This window comes from Pipistrellus kuhlii, unplaced genomic scaffold (genome assembly GCF_014108245.1).
Source record: "Pipistrellus kuhlii isolate mPipKuh1 unplaced genomic scaffold, mPipKuh1.p scaffold_m20_p_2, whole genome shotgun sequence".
In the NCBI taxonomy this organism is placed as follows: Eukaryota; Metazoa; Chordata; class Mammalia; order Chiroptera; family Vespertilionidae; genus Pipistrellus; species Pipistrellus kuhlii.
This window is the reverse complement of record NW_023425515.1, coordinates 18,221,455-18,246,933: the sequence shown is the minus strand read 5'-3', so window position 1 is coordinate 18,246,933 and position 25,479 is coordinate 18,221,455. Positions and strand designations below refer to the sequence as shown.

The following is a 25,479-nucleotide window of genomic DNA, read 5'->3' as shown; positions in this document are numbered from 1 at the left end:
TTAGGATAACAGACTTGAAACAGCTATGACTGGAGGATGTGCTTTTTTAATAACTCTCAGATCAGAGACTAAGTGCAAGGTCTGTATGACTTAGTGAAAGTGAAAAAATACTTTCAAAAAAATTAAAACACAACATTCAAGTATTTCCAATTACTTAAGAAAGCCTTAACAAAATATCCTTTTAAAGATAGTTACGTTGAAACAATTTAATGAAGAAAAAAAAAAAAAAAAGAGAACATTAGAAATATCAATGTCACCATTAAAACTTTGTTAGATTTCTTCGCATAAATGAGGGATTTTGAAGTGTTTGAAACATGTCTTTCATTAGGGCATGTGTTCATATATATATTTCAAAATAATAATCAAAGTACCACCCTTTCCAACTGATTATGACTCCAATTAAGATGTGAATTAATGGGATTAAACTAATAACTATTGCAAGATATATTCACTTTGTTGTTTGGTAATAGGTACCACACTTGTAATTTACAGTACCACAGTGTTTTATAAGGGCTATTATGTTATTAGTAAGTTTCATTGATTATTATACCACATAACATTGGAACACTCAAATATTATAATTTTCTTAGACTATTTTGCATCTAGTAGTATATCTATTTGTACTATGGGTGACCATAAACATAACTAAAATCAGATAGACTGTTTCCATTAACAGTGCCAAAATGTACACTCAGCAAGCCAAAAGAAGAGTTTTATACTTAGGATTTTTGCCATTGGAATTCACTTGTTTTCTAAACCATAAAATTAGTTGATCCAGAACAAGAACATAAAGCTACGACTTATCGGGGCAAATAAGGTAAGAACACTGCACATTTATATATAAATTAGTCCACATGTAGTTTGAATCTACTTATTTGTAGAGTTCTGCCACTTAAATCTACACAGGTTGGTTATGCTATCTTCTTCCTTTTTTTGATTTGTTGATTTGCTTTGGAGGCATGGCTCTCATGGAATACTGCTTGTAATCATTCTAACTTCAACATTTTAGGTCCTATTGGTTCTCAGCTCACATGTGAAAGTTGGGAATTAAAAAATGTTTCTGGCATAATACATGACAGATATGTATTATGGTGAAAATTTCAATTTTCAGATTTAGACAAGGGCACTCAAAGCCAGTATTCAGAACACATTATCAGGCTTCAACTTCTTGAAAGCTCACAGAGGAAATAGTTACTCTGCTAATTAGCCAGTAAAGAGACATGATTGCAGTCCAAGTGAATCAACTTAACTCACAGGGAAAGCTTTGCCTGGATCTTGCTTTAAGCACTGTAATTTAGAACAGTTGTCTATAAAGCCTAAGTGAAGTAAAGAACACAACATTTTCACTTACATAAGTCACAGCAAACTAAAGGGGAAATAAAAATGTTTAGAGGAGATTAAAATGAGTTAGATTTCTTTGCATAATATCTTTGGATGGTGGTTTCAATATAATTAAAAGCATATACTTAATCTAAAAAACTATGACATGAATTTCTTAATTTGAACTATGACTATTTCTGACATTTCATAGTTTATTGTTTCCTCTTAAGAGCTTTTTTATTTAAAGTGGTTTTTGTTTGTTTGTTTTTTTGTCATGGGGACTTTTCTTCATCACTGGCAAAACGTCAAAATGTACAGATAAGTTTGATCCATTTCTATGACTGGTTTTGATAATTTAAGTATAAGGATAAAAGTCAGAAGGAAACAAACCAACACCAGCTCTACTTTATAACTTTATATCTAGTTTCCCCAGAATATATATTAGGATGCTAATAAACTAACATTTATGTTAACAAACAATAATTAGTGTCCGAGATATTGAATATAGTGTGATATTGTATCATAGTTTAGGCTCATGCAGTAGCACAAGGTACCCCCTAATTTCATTAAATTTTATGGTTTTACCTTACCTAATAACAGACAAACATGTAAACTGATTGTACCTCTGCTACGCCCACAGCCTATCAGAGTGAGTATGCAAATCAACCCAACAAAGATGGCGGTTAATTTGCAGACGTACCTGGGTCCTGGGAACATCCTCAGACCCAGGTCACTCTGAGCTGGCCATCAGAGGGGTGGGGGGCCTCCTGGCCAAGCCTGAAGCCTCAGGCCGAGCCAGCAATTGGAGGGGCGGCAGGGCCCCCTGCCCAAGCCTGAGATCAGAGGAAAGGGGGAAAATAATGGAAACATAATCTCAGGTGAGGATACAAAAAATAAATAAAGAAATGTCATATCCTATGAAAGACACATCTTGAAAATGCCTAAAGAAAGTTGTCATTTTTTTCATGGTGAAGGGACTGGAGTCCGTGTTGATGAAAATACCTTGGTGACTGTGGTGACTGGCAGTGGCTGCAGCAGTGGGGTGATGGGGCTGGCGCCTTCCCTGATCAGCCCAGTCACCTCCCACAAAGGGAGGCCAGACTGCGGCCTAAGCCTTCAGCAGGACATCCCTTGAGGGATCCCAGTATGTGAGAGGGGGCAGGTTGGGCTGAGGGACCCTTCCTCAGTGCAGGAGTTTCATGCACCGGGCCCCCTAGTTCTTAAATAAATAAAGAAAAACATGCCCAGTAGCAATCCCTCATTATAATGAATGCTTTAACACAAAATGAACATATGCCTTTACCTTCCTCCTTTCTTCTCTTTGCTTCTTCTTCATTTCTTTCTTTGGCTCTCAATGCTTCATCAGCTTTTGCTGAAATAAAAACAAAAAAAATTTCTGCACTTATTTTATGTCTGTATCATAAGTGAAAATATTGGGGAAAGGGAAAAGAAATTCCTTATATATTTTTTGTGAAGTTGTCAGAAGAAAAAAAAAACTGGCTGAAAATCTGAAATATAATGTTTACAATACTTTTTCAGAATTTTAGAATATTTACTTCGAAACTTTGAAGCTTAGTTCAAGCTAATTTCTGTATAAAAAGGCAAACGAATTTAAGCAGCATGAGTTTAAACAATGGCATATGAACTGGGGAAAGCTTTTGGTCATCTGATTTGTCAGTACAGTGCATCTGTTTAAACTTCAGAGAAAAGTTCTTAAGCTACAATTCACATTTTAAATGAGAAGCTTACAGTATCTTTGGAACAGTATCAAATTAGGTAGCATATTATTTTTTCCCCATTGCATATCATAGTAGCAGTTCTTTATTCATGTTATGACAGCATTTGGTAAAAAGAATCTTTTTCCCTCTAGAAGCCTCTTCCCTTATTACTTAATTATCTACTAGTTGCTCAACTGCAGGGGTTTTCAAACACTTTACTACAGATGTTAAAGAAGATTAAAAATATACAGCACAGTAACAAGGGACTATCAATATACTCTGTAAATTAATTAAATTTCTGTTCTAGCACATCATTTATTCCAAAGCATTAACGTCTCAAAGGAGCGATTCTCCTTTATTGCCGTCTCACTGCCTGATGAGTGAACTAAGTGAAAATAAGTCTCTAATAGCATTATAGTTGATGAAATATTAAGTTAAAAAAGTATTGCCTTGTCAAAAGAAAAAGAATCAAACTGTGCCAGCATTAAACTTTGGATAAGCCTTTATTATAATAATAACAGTAATGTAAACTGTGATTTAAAAAATAAACACACTTGCTCTTCAGTTTCTGCTGCATATCTTTTTCCTATGTAAAAATCAACAAATCCTTCAGAAGTATAAAACCTGGCTTAAAAGGGGAATTTAAAGAAAATACACATCACATACATACCTATTTTTCTTCCAAGTTTATTTTTCTTCACCATTAATATCGACACTTTCTTAAAATATAAAACTTATATAATGGTGTTGTGAAGTGCTATATCCAATTACACAGACATCTGTTTCCATTTACAAGCTTTAATACATACTTAGGCTGCATTTAAAGTCATGAAATATTAAAACTTTTATGCCACTCTGTATCACTGCAAGAATCTATTAAATTAGATAATAAAAACAAACCACCAGTAACTCTAAAGACTTTTACTTCATTTACACTTTATTCTCCCTAGTAGAAGGACAAGGATAATAGAAATTCCATTTAAATTCAATTTTGGTTATATGTGTAATTGTAGATATACCCCTTGAGTCATGTAAAATGCTCAGCTTATGTTTCTTTCAAATTATCCCGCTCAGATTCACATTCTACTCCTTACAACCATCTTCAATATGTATTAGCGGAGCTCATTAAACTGAAATTTAATAATGCAAACATCAGGTGGATTTCAAGAACCTCCATTAACAATGTAAGATGGATTGCTTATATATAGCTCTTGGGCCAACTGGGCACAATTTAAATTCAATAAACTACCCTGCCTAAATCTGATTTATCTATTTCACTATGCCGGTTTGTCCTCTCTTACTGATTTGTTGTTATACATGGACAATTCATTGGAATATTGTTTTAGATGTTTTTTTAAAACTGCAAATGGCTCTTGTGCTGTGGTTAAATATTTTATGTAATTGAACTTTATGCTGTCAATCAAGATTCTCAAGATTGTGCATATGTGTATGTTTATATAAAAAACTTTGACTTATATCAAAATTGCACAGCTAATTAATTTAAAAAGCACACATTTGAGAATTTTATTAATAATCAGTGTGTTTTCTACAAAGAATATAAATAAATTCAGTTGAGGAAAATTAACTTATTCAAATAGAGACATTAGGATAAACTCATTGATTATTAAGGGACTGGGGAAGAAACATTTTTTTTCTTTGTGTCTGCTTTATTATATTATTATTTAAATGGGATTAGGGACAAATGTATGATCATTCATACATGATTTAGTTTATCGTAATTTAAAAAATATTCTCTAAAAGGCAGCAATCCCATTTTATAAATGATGATACTAAATCTCATTAGATGAACCAAAAAAAAATACTAAAATGGTAAGACCTATTTTTATTTTTTATGATTCCTGATCATAACCTTTGGATTTTACATTTACCAAAAGTACTTACATCTTCCACTAACCTTGTTCACAACTCTGTCCCCTTGGCTCTCCCAACCCACCCCATCCACCCCCAGGCTAATAGTACCCTCTGGGATTTGCTTCTTTCCCTAGCCCAAGGCAACCATTTGAATTCCATACTCATACCACCCTTATTTTCCTGACTCCTTTGTTGTTTTGCCAATCTGTTACCAATACATCTGACCAATTTTTCCAATTTTTGCTGCAGAGGCAGCCTACAATATGGTATACTAATGTTACTGGTTTTACCAATGATTTGGAAATTAACATGGATCCTTCCTTGTTGTTCTTCCTTAGTCAGTATCCCTGGTTGGTTTACGTGCTCATTTCCTACAAATTACAATGTTGTTTTTTTTTTGCTATACAAGTGCCAATAACCTCATACCAGCTCCACTAAGGCACTTACTTTTTCCTCAGACTCACCCCCATTCACCTCTATATTTTAACTAGTCTTTACTTCTTTTTTGCCTTGAATGGAAAGTAAATCCATTCCCCTGTACTTTAGAATCTATTCCTTTCCATTTCCTTTAGGGTTCTTTCTGCCTCTTAAGATTAACTCAATCTTGTCTATGCTTAGACTATAAATACATTCAAGGTTCACAATTAACTCTTCTTTCAACCAAGTTGCTGCCTCTTCTCGATTCCGATAGATTTTGTCCTCACAGCTTTTGCTAGAGGCCCTAAAAACTATCGAATATGCAATAGCTAAATTTAACAGTTACCTCCATTTTATCTTGTTACCGACTCTCCTTTAAAAAAACAACAGCTAACCAGCCACATCTTTATCAAACCCAAACTCTTTAGATACCATTTACAGCCCCTCTCAGCCTGACTTCAATGTAACTTCCAGCTTCACTACTCACCACCCTTCTTTCATTACTTCAAGGACACATGGCCTGGCTGGGCCATACTGCCTTTGGTTTGTATTATTATGCCTTTGTTCTTACTGGGGTCCCTACCTCACCTTTTCACTGAGAAAATGTCACCAGAAAGTTCGTTTAAATGGTGCGCTCTCCTTTGAAACCTTCGCTGATCAATGCCCTTTGTCTCCAAGTGGCTCTGACTGCTCCCTCCTTGCTTCTTAGAAACTTCAATACCTTCCTTATGAAATGTTTATACTTTATTTCTTCATTACAGAAATATCCAAATCCTAGAGAGCTGAGCACATAAGTGACAGAAATTGTTAGCATTCTCGTTTTCATGAGTGTTTAGCCAGACTACATGTTCTTATCTCCTTGAAATTAAGTGTGGCCGTTTACTGAGTTCAATCCAATGGAATGGGAACATATGTGATGTGTATCATGTTTTCATACCTGGCTTATAAAAAACTCCCATGTATTCCTCATTTTCTTTCCTCATTCATTGGCTGAACAGAGGACCTACGGATGGTGAACCACAAGATAAAATAAATCTGGGTCACTGAATTTCTACAAGGAGCAGAAATGCTTTCCTGATAACTTGTCTTACACACATATATATTTTTTTGTTTTAAGATGCTGAAATTTGGGGGTTAACAGTAAGTGCTCAATAAATATTTCCTAAATAAGTGAATAAAAAGGACTTGGAAAGTTAACACAAATACAATATTATGTTGTTCCTTCTAAAGTGAAGTCTCCTTTCAGAAAAGGAGCCCCCTATGGCCATTCCATTTGAATGTCGGAGACTAGACCAGCTGTAGAGGTGATGTGAGTGAAGTAGGGGATTATTCAGTATGTAGCGTCAAGGGCATATTATGAGAACTTATTCCCATCTTTACTGACTTTACTTAAAAATTCCACTTTTTAGATTACTGTGGCTGTTTGCTTAAGTCAGATTTTAAATAATTTGTGGAAGAACTTTACATGCCCTATGAGAAAAAATAAGTAAGTCAAGAGTTGGAAAGAAAGAAAAAGAAAAAAAAGACCGACAAGTTATTCAATACATCCCCTACTTCCAGAAAGGACTATATTAATATTCTCAGAGAAAATCTTTTAATAAGTGTTTAACTTTTCTCCTCTGTGGAAATCTCACCTGGAAGATCTTTTCCATATGTAGCCCAACCTCTAAAATTGTACCAACTTGAATAGACCAGAAATGTTGAAGAATTCTTAAAAAATAGCAAGCAGACAGGTTCAAATCTATGGAAAAATGGTTAGAGGAAATCACAGCCCAATCATATTCGGAAGACATACACAGAAATGGGAGAAACTCCAAGGGCAGTTTAATTTCAGTCAGTAGAAACCAAGCACAGGAGGTAGGCCTGCCTGGGGCAAATGTTAAATAGGGAATTATGAATGGAGCAGCTGAACAATGGCACCTCCCTGGCAGGATAAATAGGGTACAGCTATTACTTGAACCTTTAACACAGGTTAAAGCAGTGCATGTAGGAGGTACTAAACCAAGCGAGGCGAGGGCTGGTCACTACAAATGCCTAAAGGGCTGACAAGCTACGTGTTTCCCTGAAAATAAGACATCCTCCGAAAATAAGACCTACTTACAGGTTTCCTTCTGAGTGAATATAAGGCATCCCCTGAAAATAAGACTCCCCCCCCCAGGCTCTGTCTCAGAATGAAAATTAATTTCACAAGAAATTCACCAGGAAATTCAGGAATTGGACTGTTATGATGATGTTCCAGAAGATGATGACATGATTGTCATTGAATAAATGAATAAATTCTTGATACTGTAGGATTCACAGTTTGTCTGGTTTGTGTTGACAACTACTATACTACCATACCGTTTAGAGGTAATAAATTTCCTTTATTTTCATTTAACAATAAATGTGTACCGTATTCTTCTTCAAGGAAAAATAAGACATCCCCTGAAAATAAGACCTAGCGCATCTTTGGGAGCTAAAATTAATATAAGACACTGTCTTATTTTTTGGGAAACAGGGTACTAATGTGTCCTTACTAGCAACACACCTTGTCTCCCGACACGATCAATCGAACTGGGTATAATGAGCTGAAATGGCAGTTCGATTGATCGTGTCAGGAGACAAGAAATACAGGGACCATCAAGTATAAAAATGAACAGCCAATTTAGAGTTATCAGACATTCAAGAAAAACCAACCCTATGAGAGACAAAATAAAAACACAAACAATAACACTCTAGATTAGAATAACAAAGCAGAGGAATGAAAGTCAATAAGGCAAACAGATTTTTTTTGACTCAGTATAAATGCCTTTAAAGTGATTTAAGAAGATATTATTGCACCTTGAAAATTAAATTGCAATCATCAGTACAGAATTCCATAAAAGAACTGAAGAGCAGGAGAAATAGAGCCGAATACTAAATGCGTGTGTTAGAACATCCTATCAAGGAATTTTCTCTGAATATAGTGAAAAAGAACTATGAGATTCACATACAGCAGAAAAGTTAAGATACAAGATCGTCATCATCACCATCATCACCATTAAAGTTAACATTTACTGAAGTCTTACTATATATGCCTTTGTGTTTGTGCATGTGTGTTTTATTCACTTAATTCTCACGTTGGGTCTATTCCCCATTTTTATAGATGAGGAAACTGCAGCACAAAAGTAAAATAACTTTTTCAAGGCCACTGAGTTAGAAGCAAAAAGAAAGATCCATATGTTCCAACATCTGTCTAAAAAAATATTGTAAAATACTATAAAGCCATTAAAGAATGAGATAGACTTGTATATCTTGATAATATTGAATATCTTCATCACAAATATTAAGTAAAAAAACACACACCCAGGTTGAATAACAATATACAGCATGATCCCATTTGCTAAAGAAAATAAAACAAAGTACATGAGCACATATGTAAATTCATAGGAAGCGAACAGGAAATCTGAATGGAAAAGTCCCAATTTACTTGCCCATGTGCAGAAATTTTTACCCAATCCAACAGGTGTCCTCTTTATTATATTACTTCTTTATTATATATATATATATATATATATATATATAATACTCTAATATTAAAACTAAAAAGTTAAGAAAATAATTCTCTTGAGATATTAAAGTTTTACAATGCTCTAATATAAATGCAGAACCATCTAGAAAAATGTGTATTTCTCCTTATTTCAGTTTATAACAATAACAGTGTTTTTCACATTAACACTAAGAAAGTGATCAAGATACTTGGATATTTCACAGGCATTACTGTGTCAAAATATTTTAAGCAATGACTGTAAAGCAGGAAGATTTGTAATCAGAACACTAGTATTGTATCCAGCCCTGCCCATCCTGCCTTCACATATGTGTGGACTTTATTGGGTTATTGACATCAAAATACATTTGTGAAAATTTTCTGATATTTTACTCTTTCCTACATGAGTGACACATGTTTATTCAGTTTAAATGTTGCCATACGCTTTTAAAAAAAGTGGGTGTGAGTAAAAATAGTCTATAGATAAAAAGCCTAAGCAACCAAATGACCGGTTGCTATGACACACACTGACCATCAGGGGAAGACGTTCAATGCAGGAGTTTCCCCCTGGTGGTCAGTGTGCTCCCACAGCCAACCTCTCATTTTCTAATGAACCAGTCTTTTCCTGTAATATAAAGAAAGAATACACTTTGAGAAATTTTAATCTAGTTTAATGCTTTCACCAACTTATTTTAATATTCTCCCTATCTAAGAGATATAAAGATATTTCATCATTTGAATTTTTTTTCTTTAAAAAGAAATATTCCCACTTGGATATCTGAAGAGAACTATAACACGTCCAAAGCACAATTGTTGTGAAGCCTAGAAACATTTTTGTAGCATTTCATGCTTTAAGTTATATATATAACTCTTAAGATTATTTACATTTATTTCTGCAAATTAATACTAGTAGTAATAAATGGTGCATTTGTTGAAAATTGTAGATTTAGTGAGAATGACAAATGGAAAACCACAAAGTGATGTTATTTTTTCTTTAAATTATTAAAAAAAATTATTTAATTGATTTCAGAAGAGATAGAGAAACATCACTTTGTTGCCACTTATTTATGCATTCATTGGTTGTTTGTTGACACTATTACAGATGTCCCACATCCACACCCACCCCTTTGCCCAACTCCATATGGTATCTTTTAATTATTTCCTACTTTTTTTTTTTTTAGTACCAATAGGGGAGTATAAATATTTGAAACATATTAAATAATTTGCTTTGTTTGCTTTTACATAAACTTCCCTTTTATATGCTCTGTAGCAGTTCTCAAAATAATAGCTTTTTCTTTCACTATAGCCTATGTCATATCATCCAGATTTTCTCTTAATTTTTATTTCCCCAAAGTAGGCCTAAAGATTATCCAAACTTGCAAGGATTTATTTTATGTGCCCTTTCTTTTTATTCTGCTGGAAAGTTTTCTGTCATTTACCAGTATTAGAAAAGCTGTGGTGATCAATGTCACTGCTGACTGACACACGAGTATGCCAGCAGACATTCTAATCTAATGCAGCTGTACGCAGACTATCCTAATGCTCTTCACTTGAATAGACATTTTTATTCCCAGTGCTCCTGCTGGATTCCATGAGGATTCCGATGACAAGAAAGGAATCAAATAGGTCTAATCACCATTTAAGATGAAGAAGTAGAGAGGAAATAGTTTTTTTTTGTTTGTTTTGTTTTTAAATAAAGTGCTGTATGTAGCCTTCTGACCAAGCTTATATTTCTCTTCTCCATTTATGTTGATGCCTGATGCTTACCCAGCTTCCTATTCTGTAACATGAATAAACTGCTTAGCCACAGTAATTAGGATGTCATTTGCTAAAATCTAAGAAGGAAAGTTGAAAACAATGGAAAAACAATCCAATAATAATGACATGGAGATACAGAACTGCTGTGATATCTAGTCTCAATGAAAAGCAGTACTAGATTTCCCCCCCTCCTTTTTACAGAATGCTGATAAGGAAAATAAAAATAACTTCATCATTCTGTGTTCCTTTCACTTATTGCACATCCATCAACTGGATGTCAGTTTGAAGTCAGTTGGCCACCATTATAACCCCCATTCCAAGAAAGATGTTTCAGCATTTCAGAAAAACTCTGAGGTTTGGAGCTACAGAATTACACCCTTTGAAATGAATCATGCCCTAGACTCTACTAAGTGATTTGTAATGCTTATTCTTTATAGTAACTCCAAACACCCTATCAATACATATTTTTAATGAGTAACTAAAGGTAGGTGATTCTTTTAAATAGAAGAACCAAGTCCAGAAATGGCAATGTTTGACTACACTACATCAGAAATAAGGATGAGATGCAATAGTTTTCCCTATCAAATAAATTATGCTATATTTGTTTCCCTATTTTTCATTATATTCTTATATTTCAAAGGGTGGTTTTAAAAAAAATATATATCTTATTGCTTTTTTTTTTACAGAGAGGAATAGAGAGCTAGAAACATCGATGAGAGAGAATCATCAATCAGCTGCCTCTTGCACACCCCCCACTGGGGATGTGTCCGCAATCAAGGTACATGCCCTTGACCGGAATCGAACCAGGGACCCTTCAGTCCACAGGCTGACGCTCTATCCACTGAGCCAAACCGGCTTCGGCAGGGTGGGTTTAAAAAAAAAATTATTTATTTTTATTTATATCTTTGTTTTCATGGTTTTAATTCCTATAGGGAAATGAAAACTTAAGCAAACCTACATGTGCCAGTCACTGTGCTAAGTATTTTAAGATAGAGCTATTTCATATAATATTTAAAAATTTCATAGAGGCTTAATAATTTGCTCAAGGTTAAATACCTAATAAATGGGTGAGTCAAAAATTATAACATATATGTATATGCTTTTCATTACACTATAATGTCTTTTTTTAAAACAGTGTGGAAATAACTTGTATAAAAATCTAATTCTACTAGTGCTTTTAAATGAAAGATAATTTATCCTTTTTTTAGTCAAAGTTTAATTATTAAGTCAGAAAGGTCATGTATGAAATGCTATTGTAAAATAAGCATGAAAACAAATAATTTGGTGTGAAATTGCCATGCTCTTGATAAATACTCTAAAGTGGTTTTTGTGTGTGTTTTTTTCCAGGAATACAAAATGCTCTGTATTTAAGTCATGCCATGATTTTGGTTGCCTCAACTTGAGAGACCCATCATTTAAGTCTGAGGCCAATAGCTGGATTGCAGTGCTTTAATACATACATCTCTACACTAAAAATGCTAACACCTCTGAGAAAATGCAGACTTCCACTGCTGAGTCCACAAATTTTCCCCAAAGGAGCTTTATGCCATGTACTGATTTAATCCTGTTAAAGGTATATTTTAAATGCACCTTTTATATACCAGATTCTGATAGAGGAAGCTGTAACTGGAATACCCCTACTATGCTAATACAATTCAAAATTAATAATGCCAGCTTGTTAGATAACAACTTGAAGCACCCTGGAAGTGTGACCTGGTTTTGGAATGATCTTTGAGATTTTTACTCCTCCAGATCTGTGAAAATTAGGCACACAATGAAACTGTTGCATTTACTCTCCGCGGTGAACTGTAAAGTGGACCAATGTATGGCCTTTCACCAGCCTATGAATGAAAAGGCATGTTCTTTTCTCTCATATGATAGTTGAATTAAACAATAGCAGTGACAGCTTAAGGTGGAGGAGATAAGGGGAAAAAAATGGTATCCATTAAGAATTACAGCTATGATCTACACCAATGCTCAGAATTCAGTCCCAAACAAAAATAACTGAATACAAACAAGTTGAATATCACAGAAATAGTAAACCAGAACTTTCTTGGATTAGAAGTGAATAAGAAAGGTAAGAAATACAGGATGGAGAAAAAAATGTGAGTAAGTGAAACTCAGATTACTTGTATTATTTTTTATTAATTATTGTGTTGTTTTCCATAAGAACAACTTTAAAATGACTTTGCGGCCCCCCCATCCCATGTAAGAAATTCAAGATCTATGCAAGAAATTTAAAAAATGTGTCTTGCTATTATAGGCAAATTTTTATTAGCAAGTCCATGTATTTCATTAATACAGCATACTATATATAAAATGTGTTTTAAGTATCCTTTAAGTTATATTGACGATTAAAAAGACATTTATACCTACATATTTGCATATTTTATAGGCAACACAAAGTAAATATATCAGAAGAAATGCATATATTTAAATTCTATATGGCAGTTTTGAAACAATAATTCACAGTATGAAGGCAGAATCAAAGAAAATAATATAATGAAGATCTTCATTACAGTCACTCTATCAAGCTATATGATGAGAATTTGTCCTCAAAACTGGAACCCACTACCCATAAATTCTGCAGAAAATCTACTAGTGATTTTCAAGTCCTAGGTGTTAATCACCACCAATATTTTACAATCTCTATTTTGTTGCTAATTAATTTCAAGTAGGTTAAGTTACTATACCTTTAAGGTGATGGTTGTCAAATTTCAGCATATATAAGCATCACATGGAAAGCCTGTTACAGATTCCTGGCCCCATGAGGGTCTAGATTGTGCAATTTTAAATCTCGACATAATTTTTATTTAGAAACATAGAATTATAAATTCATTTTATCCCAATGTAATTTGTGTGTGTGTGTGTGTGTGTGTGTGTGTATCCATAAGTCACTTAGATGTATGTTTTAAAATTTGCAAGTCATTTGGTGTTCTTTATTTACACTGAGGTCTAATTTAATTTCATTCTGGTCAAAGAATATAGTGTGTATGATAACTTTTGATATGCTTAGGTATGCTTTGTTAACCAATTATGGTCAAATTTGTAAATGTTTAATCAGCACTTGAAAAGAATATATATTCCCTAAATCTTGAATTCAGGATCTTACATGTGTGCACCACAGCAAATCTGTTGGCTTGTTGTTTTGTTTAATTCATCTCGCATTATGGTGGCAGGATTCAAAGTTTACTCTTGCAATTGTGTCAATATTTGCTTCATATGTTTTGGGATTGTGTAATCAGATGCACACAAATCAGATACAAAAAACTGATGTAAATCAGATACTGATACAGTATACTCTAGAGAAGGTACTAAACAGTTTAATGAAGAAAACATAAGGAATAAAACAAATCAAAATGATCTATAAAAGGAAAATATATTCTTACCAAACAACCGAGGCATCCCAGGGAAGGGTATGCTGAATTAGGGTTCAAGAAGCCACATTCTTATGCCGATTAAACAAATGTCCTAATTAAGTAAATTTGAAGATATGCTTGAGTAACCTCAATTGCAAAATGCAGATAATACTGCTAATCTTTCTCTTCTTTTTAGGCAAGATATAAAAGGATTGCATGTGGCGGATATGTAATAAAAGTGTCTTTTTATTCTGTCAAAATAAGATTATGGATCTTTAAAAATATTTTTAATGGACACTGTCTCTCCAGTTCATCACTTTATTTTATTTATTTATTTTTTAAAATATATTTTATTGATTTTTTCAGTTCATCACTTTAACCCCAGCACTCGATACAATTGCTATAGAGTAGATGCTCAATAAATACATGACGCAATGAAAATTGCCCAAAAGCCAAGAAATAAACATATTCTCCAGAAACCAAATTCGAGGAGCACAGAAACGTAGAGATTTATAGAGAACAGTTTAATGAATAAAACTTAAAGTCGGATAATTTTGGTTGGTTTAGTGAAGGCACTCTTGGACCACTTCTTTCTCCTTGTCTGTAAGATTTCCCCTGAGGACTGGACTAAGCAAAGATATCTAGGCTGCTCTTCTGAGAGGTACTTAACTTTGGAACAGTATTACTTTTGTGATGTGGGCTCAGTGCAATTCATTATCTTCCTCAAAAAGAGCTCTCAAAAAATGGTCAGAAAAACCTCATTTTCCTAAGATTTTTTTTAAAAAAAAGGAAAACCTCATTTTCTTTAGCATGACCAACAAGATCCTTCACCAACTGGCCCCAACCCACATTTCCCACTATTACTTCACCGCATAGTCTTAACACTTAAGAACTTATTTCAGTTTAGTAAGTACACCACTCTCACAATTCTGTGCTTTTATTGTACCCTAGATTTGGAAGGCTTTGCTCACTCTTTAAATGCCATATTTTATGAAAATTCCATCCTAACTTTAGACAGTCACTCTTATAGTTTCTCTATTTTGGCATTAACCATATTATATTGTAATTATTTATTTAATACTAAGAGCCCAATGCGTGATTCGAAATTTCGTGGTGCCGCCCACTCTTGAGTCGCTGGTCCGGCCCTGCCTCGCTCTCTGGCCCTTGAAGCAGCTGCTGCCCACTGGTTATGAGGCCTTCCCCCAGCGCAGGCACATGGAGGCCGCTGCTGCCCCGCCCCTGAGGCTGTGTGTGCAAACTCCTGCTGTCAGGTCCACCAGTTATGGCGTCCTGGTTAATTAGCATATTTCTCTATTTTTATGTGTGTGTGTATTTCTTGTTTATCTTTGCATCCTTAAAACTCAGTTCAGTGCCAATGAATGCTTATTACATTAACCTTTATCAACCTGTTTTTAGTATTTCAATAAAGGAAAGAAAACACTGGTAAGAAAGTGATCTATAATAGCTGAACACGTTTATAGCTTCAAAATACCAAAATGGCTTTTATTTTACTGATGTCTGGTTACATATTATACACTAATCTGGAAATTTGGTATAATAATATATTCTATCAGATCCCCATCCAAAAGTTTTGGATATATGAAAGAAATGGAAGACACTTATTGGAGTGTGATATCTTCTATAGCATTAGCTATTAATAAAATGCTTGTAATCAGGACAAAATGAATTACTGAGTTATTACAGCAGAGAAGTTAAAGGTATGGATTCTGAAGCCAGGATACCTGGGTTTGAATCTTGGTTTAACCCATTTCTAGCATTGGACCTAAGGCAATTATATTAATTAACTTCTCTGTCTCAGTCAATTCAACTGAAAACACTATTGATAATAATACCTCCATCACAAGGCATCAGATTGATATAAGGATTAAATAAGTTAATATATGCCAAGCTCTCAGAACAGAACATATCCTATAGTATCATATATGAGTTAGATATTACATTTATGTAAAATGCAAAATATTATCTATACACTAGACTAGAGGCTCGAATTCGTGCATGGGGGGTCCGACTCACCCAGTCCTGGGGGTTGATCAGGCCTGCGGGATGGAGGGAGGGATCGCGGAAGGTTGGCTGGCCAGGGGAGGTTGGCTGTGAGAGTGCACTGACCACTAGGGGCCAGCTCCTGCATTGAGTGTCTGTCCCCTGGTGGTCAGTACACGTCATAGTGATCGGTTGATTGGTCGGTTGGTTGCTTAGGCTTTTATATATGTAGATTCTTATTGCTATTAGTATTTGCCTAGAGTAGTTAATAGCATAAAACTACATGTATCTCTACTCTTTATGATATAATTTATATTTTTAACCTATTTACAACATTTTAATTAATTTATTTACTCATTTTAATATATTATTTTATTGATTTCAGAGAGGGAGGGAGAAATAGAAACATCAATGATGAGAGAATCATTGATCTGCTGTCTCCTGCACGCCCCCACTGAAAATTGAGCCCGCAACCTAGGCATGTGCCCTTGGCTGGAATCGAATCTGGGACCCTTCAGTCCATAGGCTGACACTCTATCCACTGAGCCAAACCAGCTAGGGCCTATTTACAAAATTTTAATAGTGAATCCTTTCCTTGTAACAAAATTTTATTTGGAGAAATATGCGCTAAGCATATGTAATGTGGTTTCTGATATTTCTGGGAAATTGGATGGAATATAAAATGGACTTATTTTAAACTAAGGGAATACATATTTTTAAGTCCCTGGATATGCTCTGTCTCACTTAGAAATTTAGCTCTGTATTTCCATTTGCTCTATCTACATTCATAATAGTATGAACTACAAACTATTCAACTGTGATGTCACCACTTCCATGATGCATTAGCAGCTAAGTTAGCCTGTTATCCTAGTCAGCACAAATTCATCTTCTTAGGTTTGAGAGGCCTATGTTTGCTTGTAAAGCCAGTTGGACACAAAACTTTCTTCCACACTAGAGTGTCAACTCTTTGAGGTCAGAAATCTCACTGGCTTTACTACAGTGTAGTATCACACATGGTTCATTAGCTCCTAAATAACTGTTCATTGAGTTAAGCTGAAAATTAACATGTAAAATAATGAGGTACAGTCATAGATTAAATATTTAATTCTGTTCATGTTACTTAAATATTTTAGAAACATCCATGACAAAAAGGATATCGTGAGATTTATCAGTATTCAGAAAATTACATTAATTAGCACATTCTATTCTAGACATATGAATATTAATATTCCAAATAGAAAATTTGGTATAGCTCCTCAAAACTTCTAATTTTAAGATATTAATTTGATGTATGTTTATTTATGTTGGCACACATATATAAATATGCCTATTTACAAATTTTTAAGGGTAAACCCTTCTCTTACCAAAAAATACATTTAGGATATGATATAATATTCTGACTTATACTTTAGAATTTCTCTGTATAACAGATTTAAGATTAATTATTATAAATTTGAATATTCATAGTAATAAGTGGCAAATCAAATAGAAACCTTCGGAACTATAGATATAGCCACCAACAGTCCTATACTCTTCCTTGTACACAACAAATTTAGATATATAGGAAACATTTTTCTCCCATTTGAATGAAGGTTTTTCCCTGATTTTTTACAATACAAATTTAATATTATATAAACAAAACTATGACATTATTTTTATCTTACCATGTGTTAGCATTTTGAAATCTGATATTATTAAAAATTAACACCTACAAGTGAAGGAGATAAATGCTTATGTAGTGTAACAAAAAAAACTCCTATATAAACTATGCAAGACACTTAAAACACAAATTTTAAAAATAGTTTCTTCAACATAGTTTTATTACATACTACAAATCAGTAGACCCAACATTTTTATAAGGAAACAATTTTCTTTTCAAATGCACATGTGCACAAATTATTTTGAAAAATTTTTTTGATTTATGATAAACACAATCTCATTAAAGAAAAACATCAATATGTTTTATCATAAAAGGCTAAATAACTTGAGATATTTAAAATGCTTTATACAAAATCTTCAGTCTGATTTCATACCATCTATTTTCAGTGTTTGAAACTTTTCTCTAGAAAATTTAATCTTTAAAAATATTAGATTTAAGCTGGACGAGAATAATTTTAAAAACTTTACCAATTACTGTGTTTTGTTCAAGGCAATGCCTTCAGAGATTAAGTCAACAAAGTATTTATATTTTTGCTAATAATATTTGTCTTGAAATTTTTGTAAACCAAAATATGAGGAATAAATCAACCTTTGTGGATGTAGATTTTTGGATTCTCTTCCTTTGTGAACTTCTTTTCGGCAAAATTACAGACATAACAAATGGGAGTTGAATGTGCAGCCTACTGCAAATTAAATGCACTACCGCACCCAAATTTCACTAGGTGGCGCACCAAGAATAATTTATCTTTCTGTTTCTCCTACAGTCTGTTGGAATGTTAAATGGAATGACAGAGTACAAAGTATTCAACATCAGTGTTTTGTAGAATTCGTACCTAAGCTAGAAAAGTTTTAACTACTTATACTGGAATTTAACTCCTTTATTACAACAAAATAATTTTTAGCAGGAAGGAAACTTTAGCATAATAGGTTATTTTTAATTTTTCCGTTGGCTATTTTGAACATTAGAACTGTGTCAGCCAGGCTTCTAGGGAAGGCACCTTGTAAAACAAACAAACAAAAAGTAAATAAATAAAAAAAGTAAATCAAATGGAACTACTTTATTAAAACCTATGAATAGCTTAAGAGTGAAAACTGCAAATTACTTCTCATAATTGTGAACCTATAATATGTAATTTTATAGTACATAGTAGTCTAAAAGTTCTCACATTGAGATTTTTAAGGACCCCGGAGTAGAGCTGAAAGGGAACAATCCAGGGGCCAGGAGGAATGGATTCTAGTTCTAGTTTAGCAATGATCGAATCTGTGACCTGGGCTGCAGTTTCCCAGGCTCCTAAGAGTTGGATTTGATTCATTTTAAGTCCTTTGAAGTTTCTGAGAAATCATTCTAGGCACGCTAAGAATGAGTGATAATACTTAAGCCAGAAGATAGTTTTATTTAATATTTTTTCTAGGAATAAAATTTAAACAAAGTATATCCTGCTTAAATAGGGTCAAATCAAATATTAAATCTAAATAGTTAATCTTAACAGGTATTAAAGCCAGCCATAGGTAGACAATAAGGTTAAGATCATTAATCCAGCTAGCAACACTATAATTAGAGATATATTTGTTCTCACTGGGACAGGGTAATTTTTAAAATCTCTTTTCAATATTTAGATAGATTTTTAGACAATTTAAGTTTCAAACTACTATTAACAATCTAAGTTTTACAAATGCAGTGCTTACGTGTGACACATTCAGAGCTTCCCAGTTGTTGGGGGCACAGATAAGTTACAGATGTGCTGAAATATCGATCCTTTTAGCCCTCAGGGCAGCCAGGCAGGGTTTGAGGTGGATGCAGTTTGCTAGCCTCTGGACAAGAGTGGCCTCATCAGCCCAACTTCATGTGCCAACCAGACAGAGCCCTTTTGCATGTCTCAGCATAAGAAAGCCTGAGAAGCACTATCCTGCAGTATCTGTTTTAGCGTCATTTTATCTGTGACATTAAAATGTCTCCTTTAAACTTTCTCTACAGTTAACCTGAAGACTCATAAAGGTTTCAATAATAACACAATTTCTAGTTGAAACTAATTTCACAAAACAGTATGAACACCGATGACTAATAATTAAAGAGGGTATTTTAACACATGGAAAAACATGTAGAATTCCTGTGTTAAATAAGCTAATTTATCTAAAACCTATTTAATAGTCACCAAACACATCATTACGTATGTCAAATACTATGTTCTTGGCTCATCAATTTAAATAGTAAATTAAATTGCTACAAATTTTTTTGTGATATTTTTTTCCATGATTTGAACATAGAAGACTAAATGTAACCCATAAGAATAAAGGTATATAATAATTTCAGAAGTTATGAAATTAATTTCTGAAGTAGCATCTGGGCATATAATTATCCAGGATTTTTATTGTTATTTTGAAAAACTATTTTTAAGTAACCAAAGTGTATATACACAGGCTCTCCTGTGTGTGTGTGTGTGTGTGTGTGTGTGTGTGTGTGTGTGTGTTTTATTTCTAGGAATATGTTTTTATTTAATTCCTAAGATTAAGGCTTAAGTCACTACTGCAAATTATGTAAAAGATATAATGCCTGATATTATGAAATATGTGATATGCCATCTCATAGGCTAGTACATATTTTATGGACAATAACAATAAATCTAGAAACAGTATGTGAAGAAATTGTTAACCTAAAAGCATCACAAAAAGCCTCAGTTCGGTAAAACCATGAAAGCTAATCTCAATTCAAAATGAGTTAAATATTAAACAAACTTCTCTAGAGGAAGAGACTGCAGATAGCTTTGTCAGTGTTATCAGAAAGATTAAAATTCTAGTCGGAGATCTTTAAGGGGGAAAAAAAAGTACACGAAGGAGGGACAATGGCTGCTGGGAAGCAAAGGTAAAAATTGACATAAAATTCAGTAATAGCAATCAGGGCTAACCTCCCCAAAGACTCTCTTATGTCCTGGTTACTGCCTACTGTATTAAGACTGCCTTTCTCATCACTTAATGCTTATTTTCATCACTTTGCTTAAAATATTGATAATCAATTAGAGCTACGTCTGTTTTGCCACAGAATCTGTGTCACAGTCTATCAGACTGTCAGGGCCAATTCAATCCTCATTCAAAGTTAATTTTTTCTTCATAAATCTGCCTTTGGAGGAGTCATTAGGCGCAGAACATAGCCGGAGGTGCAATCACCTATTCTCTTTCATTAGTGGCAGGCAGAGAAGGTGAGGGAGATTATTAGAACTTTGGAATGATCACAAAGCAGCGTGCTGCCTGTCAGATCCCCCCAACATTTAATTCATCTAGCCAACTCACCAGCACTCTTTGCCAACAGTTTTAAATGGACATTATTCATGAACATCTGTGACATGCTGAATATTCTGAACTGGAAATGATGAAAAAGCAATGCCCATTTTGACTTTAAAATTAATTCTATGGTCAAAACAATTAAGAATATAACAAACATGTTCTATGATGTTATTTTTAGTCATCTAAGATACGTTTAAGAAGCAATTTACTAAACATAATAACACACAAATATATAAGGGAAGATTTATACATAACATTAAAATTCTCAGTGTGAAGCAATTTTTAAAAGACTACTTTATTTACATTACGGATGACCAGGATCTTCTCCCAAAAGTGGGTTTTAAAGTCACATTAAAATTAACATTGCTATTTAATGTGAATGTCCTATTTAGCAACATACCACAAAATAAAATGATTCAAATGGATTTAAACAGAATTTAAACCAATTCTGTTTAAATAGTGTATTTGAAAATTTCATAGCCACCATATTGTTTTATAGTACAATTGTCTTAGAGAGGTGTATTATGGGTAGAATCTTGATAGAGAAACAATGTAATAAAAAAAAAATAGGCCAAATAACTAAGTAAAAAACAAAACAAAAACACAACTTAAAAAACTCAATTTCACTTTAAAAACTATCATTACTTTATTTTTGAAATAAAATGAAAATCTGGATGTCTTAAAATGCTTTGCTCTTTAAAGTGTCCCATTTTTTATAATCTGGAATAAAGAAATTATAGTAGTTGCTGACACAGACTAAAGAAATGCCTTGCTAGATATGCTTTTTTTTTGTGGAGATATATTTGTAAGTTATTTAAACATTTACTTAGAATACCAAGCTGATGACACCAAGATTTTAAGTGCTATTATCAAAATGATGTTCTAACACCCTAGCATAATTTTTATTAGAGATTAGCCTCATGAAATGAGGAGCAGCATTTCCCAAACCATGACCTACACAATAGGTGCTGGAAAGATTCTGTAGGTAAATACCTTTGAAAAACATTTGGTTGAACAAAATTAAACTATTTCTTTATTGCAGAACTCATCAGAATCTATCATATGCTAATGTGCCTTGCTTCTCTCTATAAGGGAAATATAATGCGCTGATTCCCAAACTTATTTGGCCATGGAACCATTCTTTTGACATCACTAGAATGTCAACAAAAGGTTTTAGTAACCTTCCATGTTAACTATCTCCTATCCACACTAGATCTAATACTCCACATCTTATTTATTTAAAAAATGTCTTTTGAGCACATATATACCAGGGACTGTGGTAGGTGGTAAGGTTACAATAGCGAACAAGAGACTGATTTCAAGTTGCTCATAATCTTCCTTTAACATATTATATACTTTCATCTGTTCACTTCTCCACACTTTATTGCCACTACCCTAGTCCATCATCAGTTTGCACTTTAATTACTATAACTTTAGAAATCTTTCTAAAGCTAGTTTTGTGCTAATCTTATCACTATTGCCAATACAACCTTCACCAACACCACCAAATCCACTTTTCTTGCTAAAGGAAGACAGATTTTCTAAGAATGAATTCTAATCATGCCATGTCCTCCAATGGCTTTCCACTTAGAAAAAAATAAAGCAAAATTCTAAAATTACCATGGCTCATAAGGCCACGGATTATTGATTCTTACTTTACTAGCTTCATTCACAATATTCTCAATCACTGTATTCCTTCTTCTTTGTTTTGAAAAGATACCACGGTCCTGTGTGACCAACACCCCAGTTTGCCTGGAACTTTCCTGGTTTGAATACTGAAAGTCTCACATCTTAAGAAAACCCTCCTCAGTCCCAGGCAAATTATACTTAAATTGTTGTTAAATGGAGGAAAAATAAATAAAAACTTTAGTCTTGGCTACTCTATGCTCTCTTATTAGTCTATCCTCTGCCTTAATTCATTTATTAAAATTATTAATAAAAACTATAAAAATAACTAAATTTCCTGTTTGCTTTTCCACTAGAATAATAAAGCTCAATAAAAGCAGGCAGCTTGACTATCTCCTAGTAGCTAACAGTGTTGTGTGCATACAATAAATGCTCAGTAAAGTGTTCTAAATTAATGAAGCTTATTTTTGTTATTTTTATATAAATGACATTTTTATTATCTCTCCATATAAAAGTCTATATATATAAAAGGCTAAGCAACCATCCAACTGTCCGACTGGTAGCTCCGATGTGCACTGACCACGAGGGGGCAGACGCTCAATGCAGGAGCTGCAGAGCTGTGGTGACTTGGCAGTGGGGGTTCTCGGGTGACGCACCCTGGAACCAGAGAGGAGGGAGCCCTCATCATCCGAAAACGGCCCTCTCAAAATCCAGGAGCCCTTGGGAGATGTCAGAGAACTGGTTTTGGCCCGATCCCTGCAGGCCAGGTTTCAGCCTGATCACCAGACGTCCTTTGAGCTGTGGTGCTGCCCCAGGTGTGCCGGCCAGGGAGGGACCAAGGGAGGTTGTCTCCATCTCACACAGTCTCACCCCTCTGGTCATCTTCTAATTAATTTTCTTTCAATATGCATAAACCCCTGCACCAGGGCACTAGTAATTTATAAGAGATAATTGCAGGTGTATAGAAAAAGTTTATATATATATATATATATATATATATATATATATATATATATATATATATATATAATTTCATATCATTAAGCAAACTAGGAATCCCATTTATGTTGGCTTCATACCTTTAGATAGTCATAAACTCTCAAGATTTGAAAAGGATCTTAGGGACCACCTAGTTCACTTCTCTCATTCTTATAGAAAGAGAAAAATTGAGGCCTAGATGTGTTAAGTGACTTGTTCAAAGTGACACAGCTAATTAATGGCAGAGCCAGTGCAGAAACCAAGACCTTATTACTCTCAGAACAGTACTCTTTCCATACTGCTAATTAGAGATGATCACAGCTCCTTAGGCTACCATAGGGTTGTAGGATTCTGATTTAGACTCTTGTCTATTTGGCTAATTTACTGTGTCTCAAGGCAAGTCATGTTAAATCTTTTCACAAGCTTTTTACTTTCAACCACATTTGTTTCCTCATTCATAAAGAGTGTGCCACCACTTAATCCTCTAAATGGAGGGCAGTGGTCAGGTTTATGTTGTTTATCTTATCCTTAGTGTCTAGCACCATATCTAGCAAATGTGAGATAATGACATTTCTTGAAGTAACATATGTGACTCAATGTACTGCACGTAGAAGCACACATGCCAGGATATTACATGGTATAGGTAAACAAGTAAATACTTCAAGCCTCTGTAAAATGAGGCTTTTTGGGTCTTGCCAAAGAGAAGGAAAGGAGGGAGTAAGGAAGGGATTGAGGGAAAAGAGAGGGAGATGAAGAGGAAAGTAGAGAAAAGAATATTTGTGTGTGTGTGTGTGTGTGTGTGTGTGTGTGTGTGTGTGTTTGAGTTAGTGAATAACCTGGACTTTTTTCACAGGTTAATGTAAAAAAAGTTATAGTAACACGTAACTTTGAGTGTGTTGCACCAGCCCCTTTTTTGCTAGATGTAAAATGTCACATATGTATACTCTTTCTTTGGTTTTTGAGAAGATATAAATGGACTTTGTGAGGGGCTGGGTACTATAACAAAATATATCTGCAAATCTATTGAGGCAGCACCAAAGGAGGGGCCATCATTACTGCTCAACCTAAATATGAAGCAGGCACAGATCCAAACTGCAAGTGTCATTGCTTCAATAAAAATCACAAATCACATGATTTTAGAGTTGGAAAATAACTTATATGGACTTTACGGTCATTAGGTTAAGTCAGTGGTTGGCAAACCACAGCTCGAGAGCCACATGCGGCTCTCGAGCCGTGGTTTGCTGCTCTGTTGACTAATGAGTCTGCCGACCGCTGTTTAAATCATTCAAAGTGCAGCAGCACTATAATTCAGGGCATGCTCTTCTTCACTTTGTTTACAAGAATAAAAATCATCAATAAAAGTGGAAACGAAAGTTTGTAGTAAGTGACAAATACATTGTAAGCTAGGACAGTAAAGAATTATTTGCTTGAATTAGCTCCATGACTGGCTATTCTGTTAGTATATTGGGTTGTGATCCTAAGCCCACATCTAAGAACCAAACCATTAGTTTTCCATGCAATGGAGAAAAAAAGAACATGCCCGAGGTTATAGCAATAAGTATTATTAAGCGAGGTTCCTGAATTTCACACTAACTTCATGAGAAATCTTTGTAAAAGTCTACAGATTAAATATCGATATTTCATTAATTTCTGTGTTAATATTCATTATAATGACATTCTAACAATTGCAAACATTTGATATAAATATAACTGAAACAATTCAAATATATTTGTAATAGCTCATTAAAATGTGACCAAAACAAATTCAATTGGGTACTTAATAGTGAGTTTTCACCAAAGAGGTAATTAGTAAGATTTTAGGATTTCATGTAAAATATATTTCAAGGTAAATCTTATTCTTATTTGCCACTTAGAAATATCAAGGCATAGACTCTTGCTACCTACATTGCTTATTTTTTCTGTCAGCTCTTTAGTGCTAGAAAATAGTTTTGAATGGCAAAAATTTTAAATCCCCTTCTCATTGGAA

At 34.0% G+C, this 25,479-nt stretch overlaps 1 protein-coding gene across 3 annotated transcripts in view; it reads right to left on the bottom strand.

Moving 5' to 3' along the window:
* Nucleotides 1–25,479, bottom strand: part of RSRC1 (arginine and serine rich coiled-coil 1) — a 306,716-nt gene that overhangs the window by 48,618 nt on the left and 232,619 nt on the right. For all 3 annotated transcript variants that reach the window (XM_045583635.1, XM_045583636.1, XM_036445565.2), the window contains exon 7: nt 2,624–2,692. In XM_045583635.1, coding sequence (XP_045439591.1) covers nt 2,624–2,692 — 69 coding nt within the window. The remainder of the gene's footprint in view (nt 1–2,623; nt 2,693–25,479) is intronic.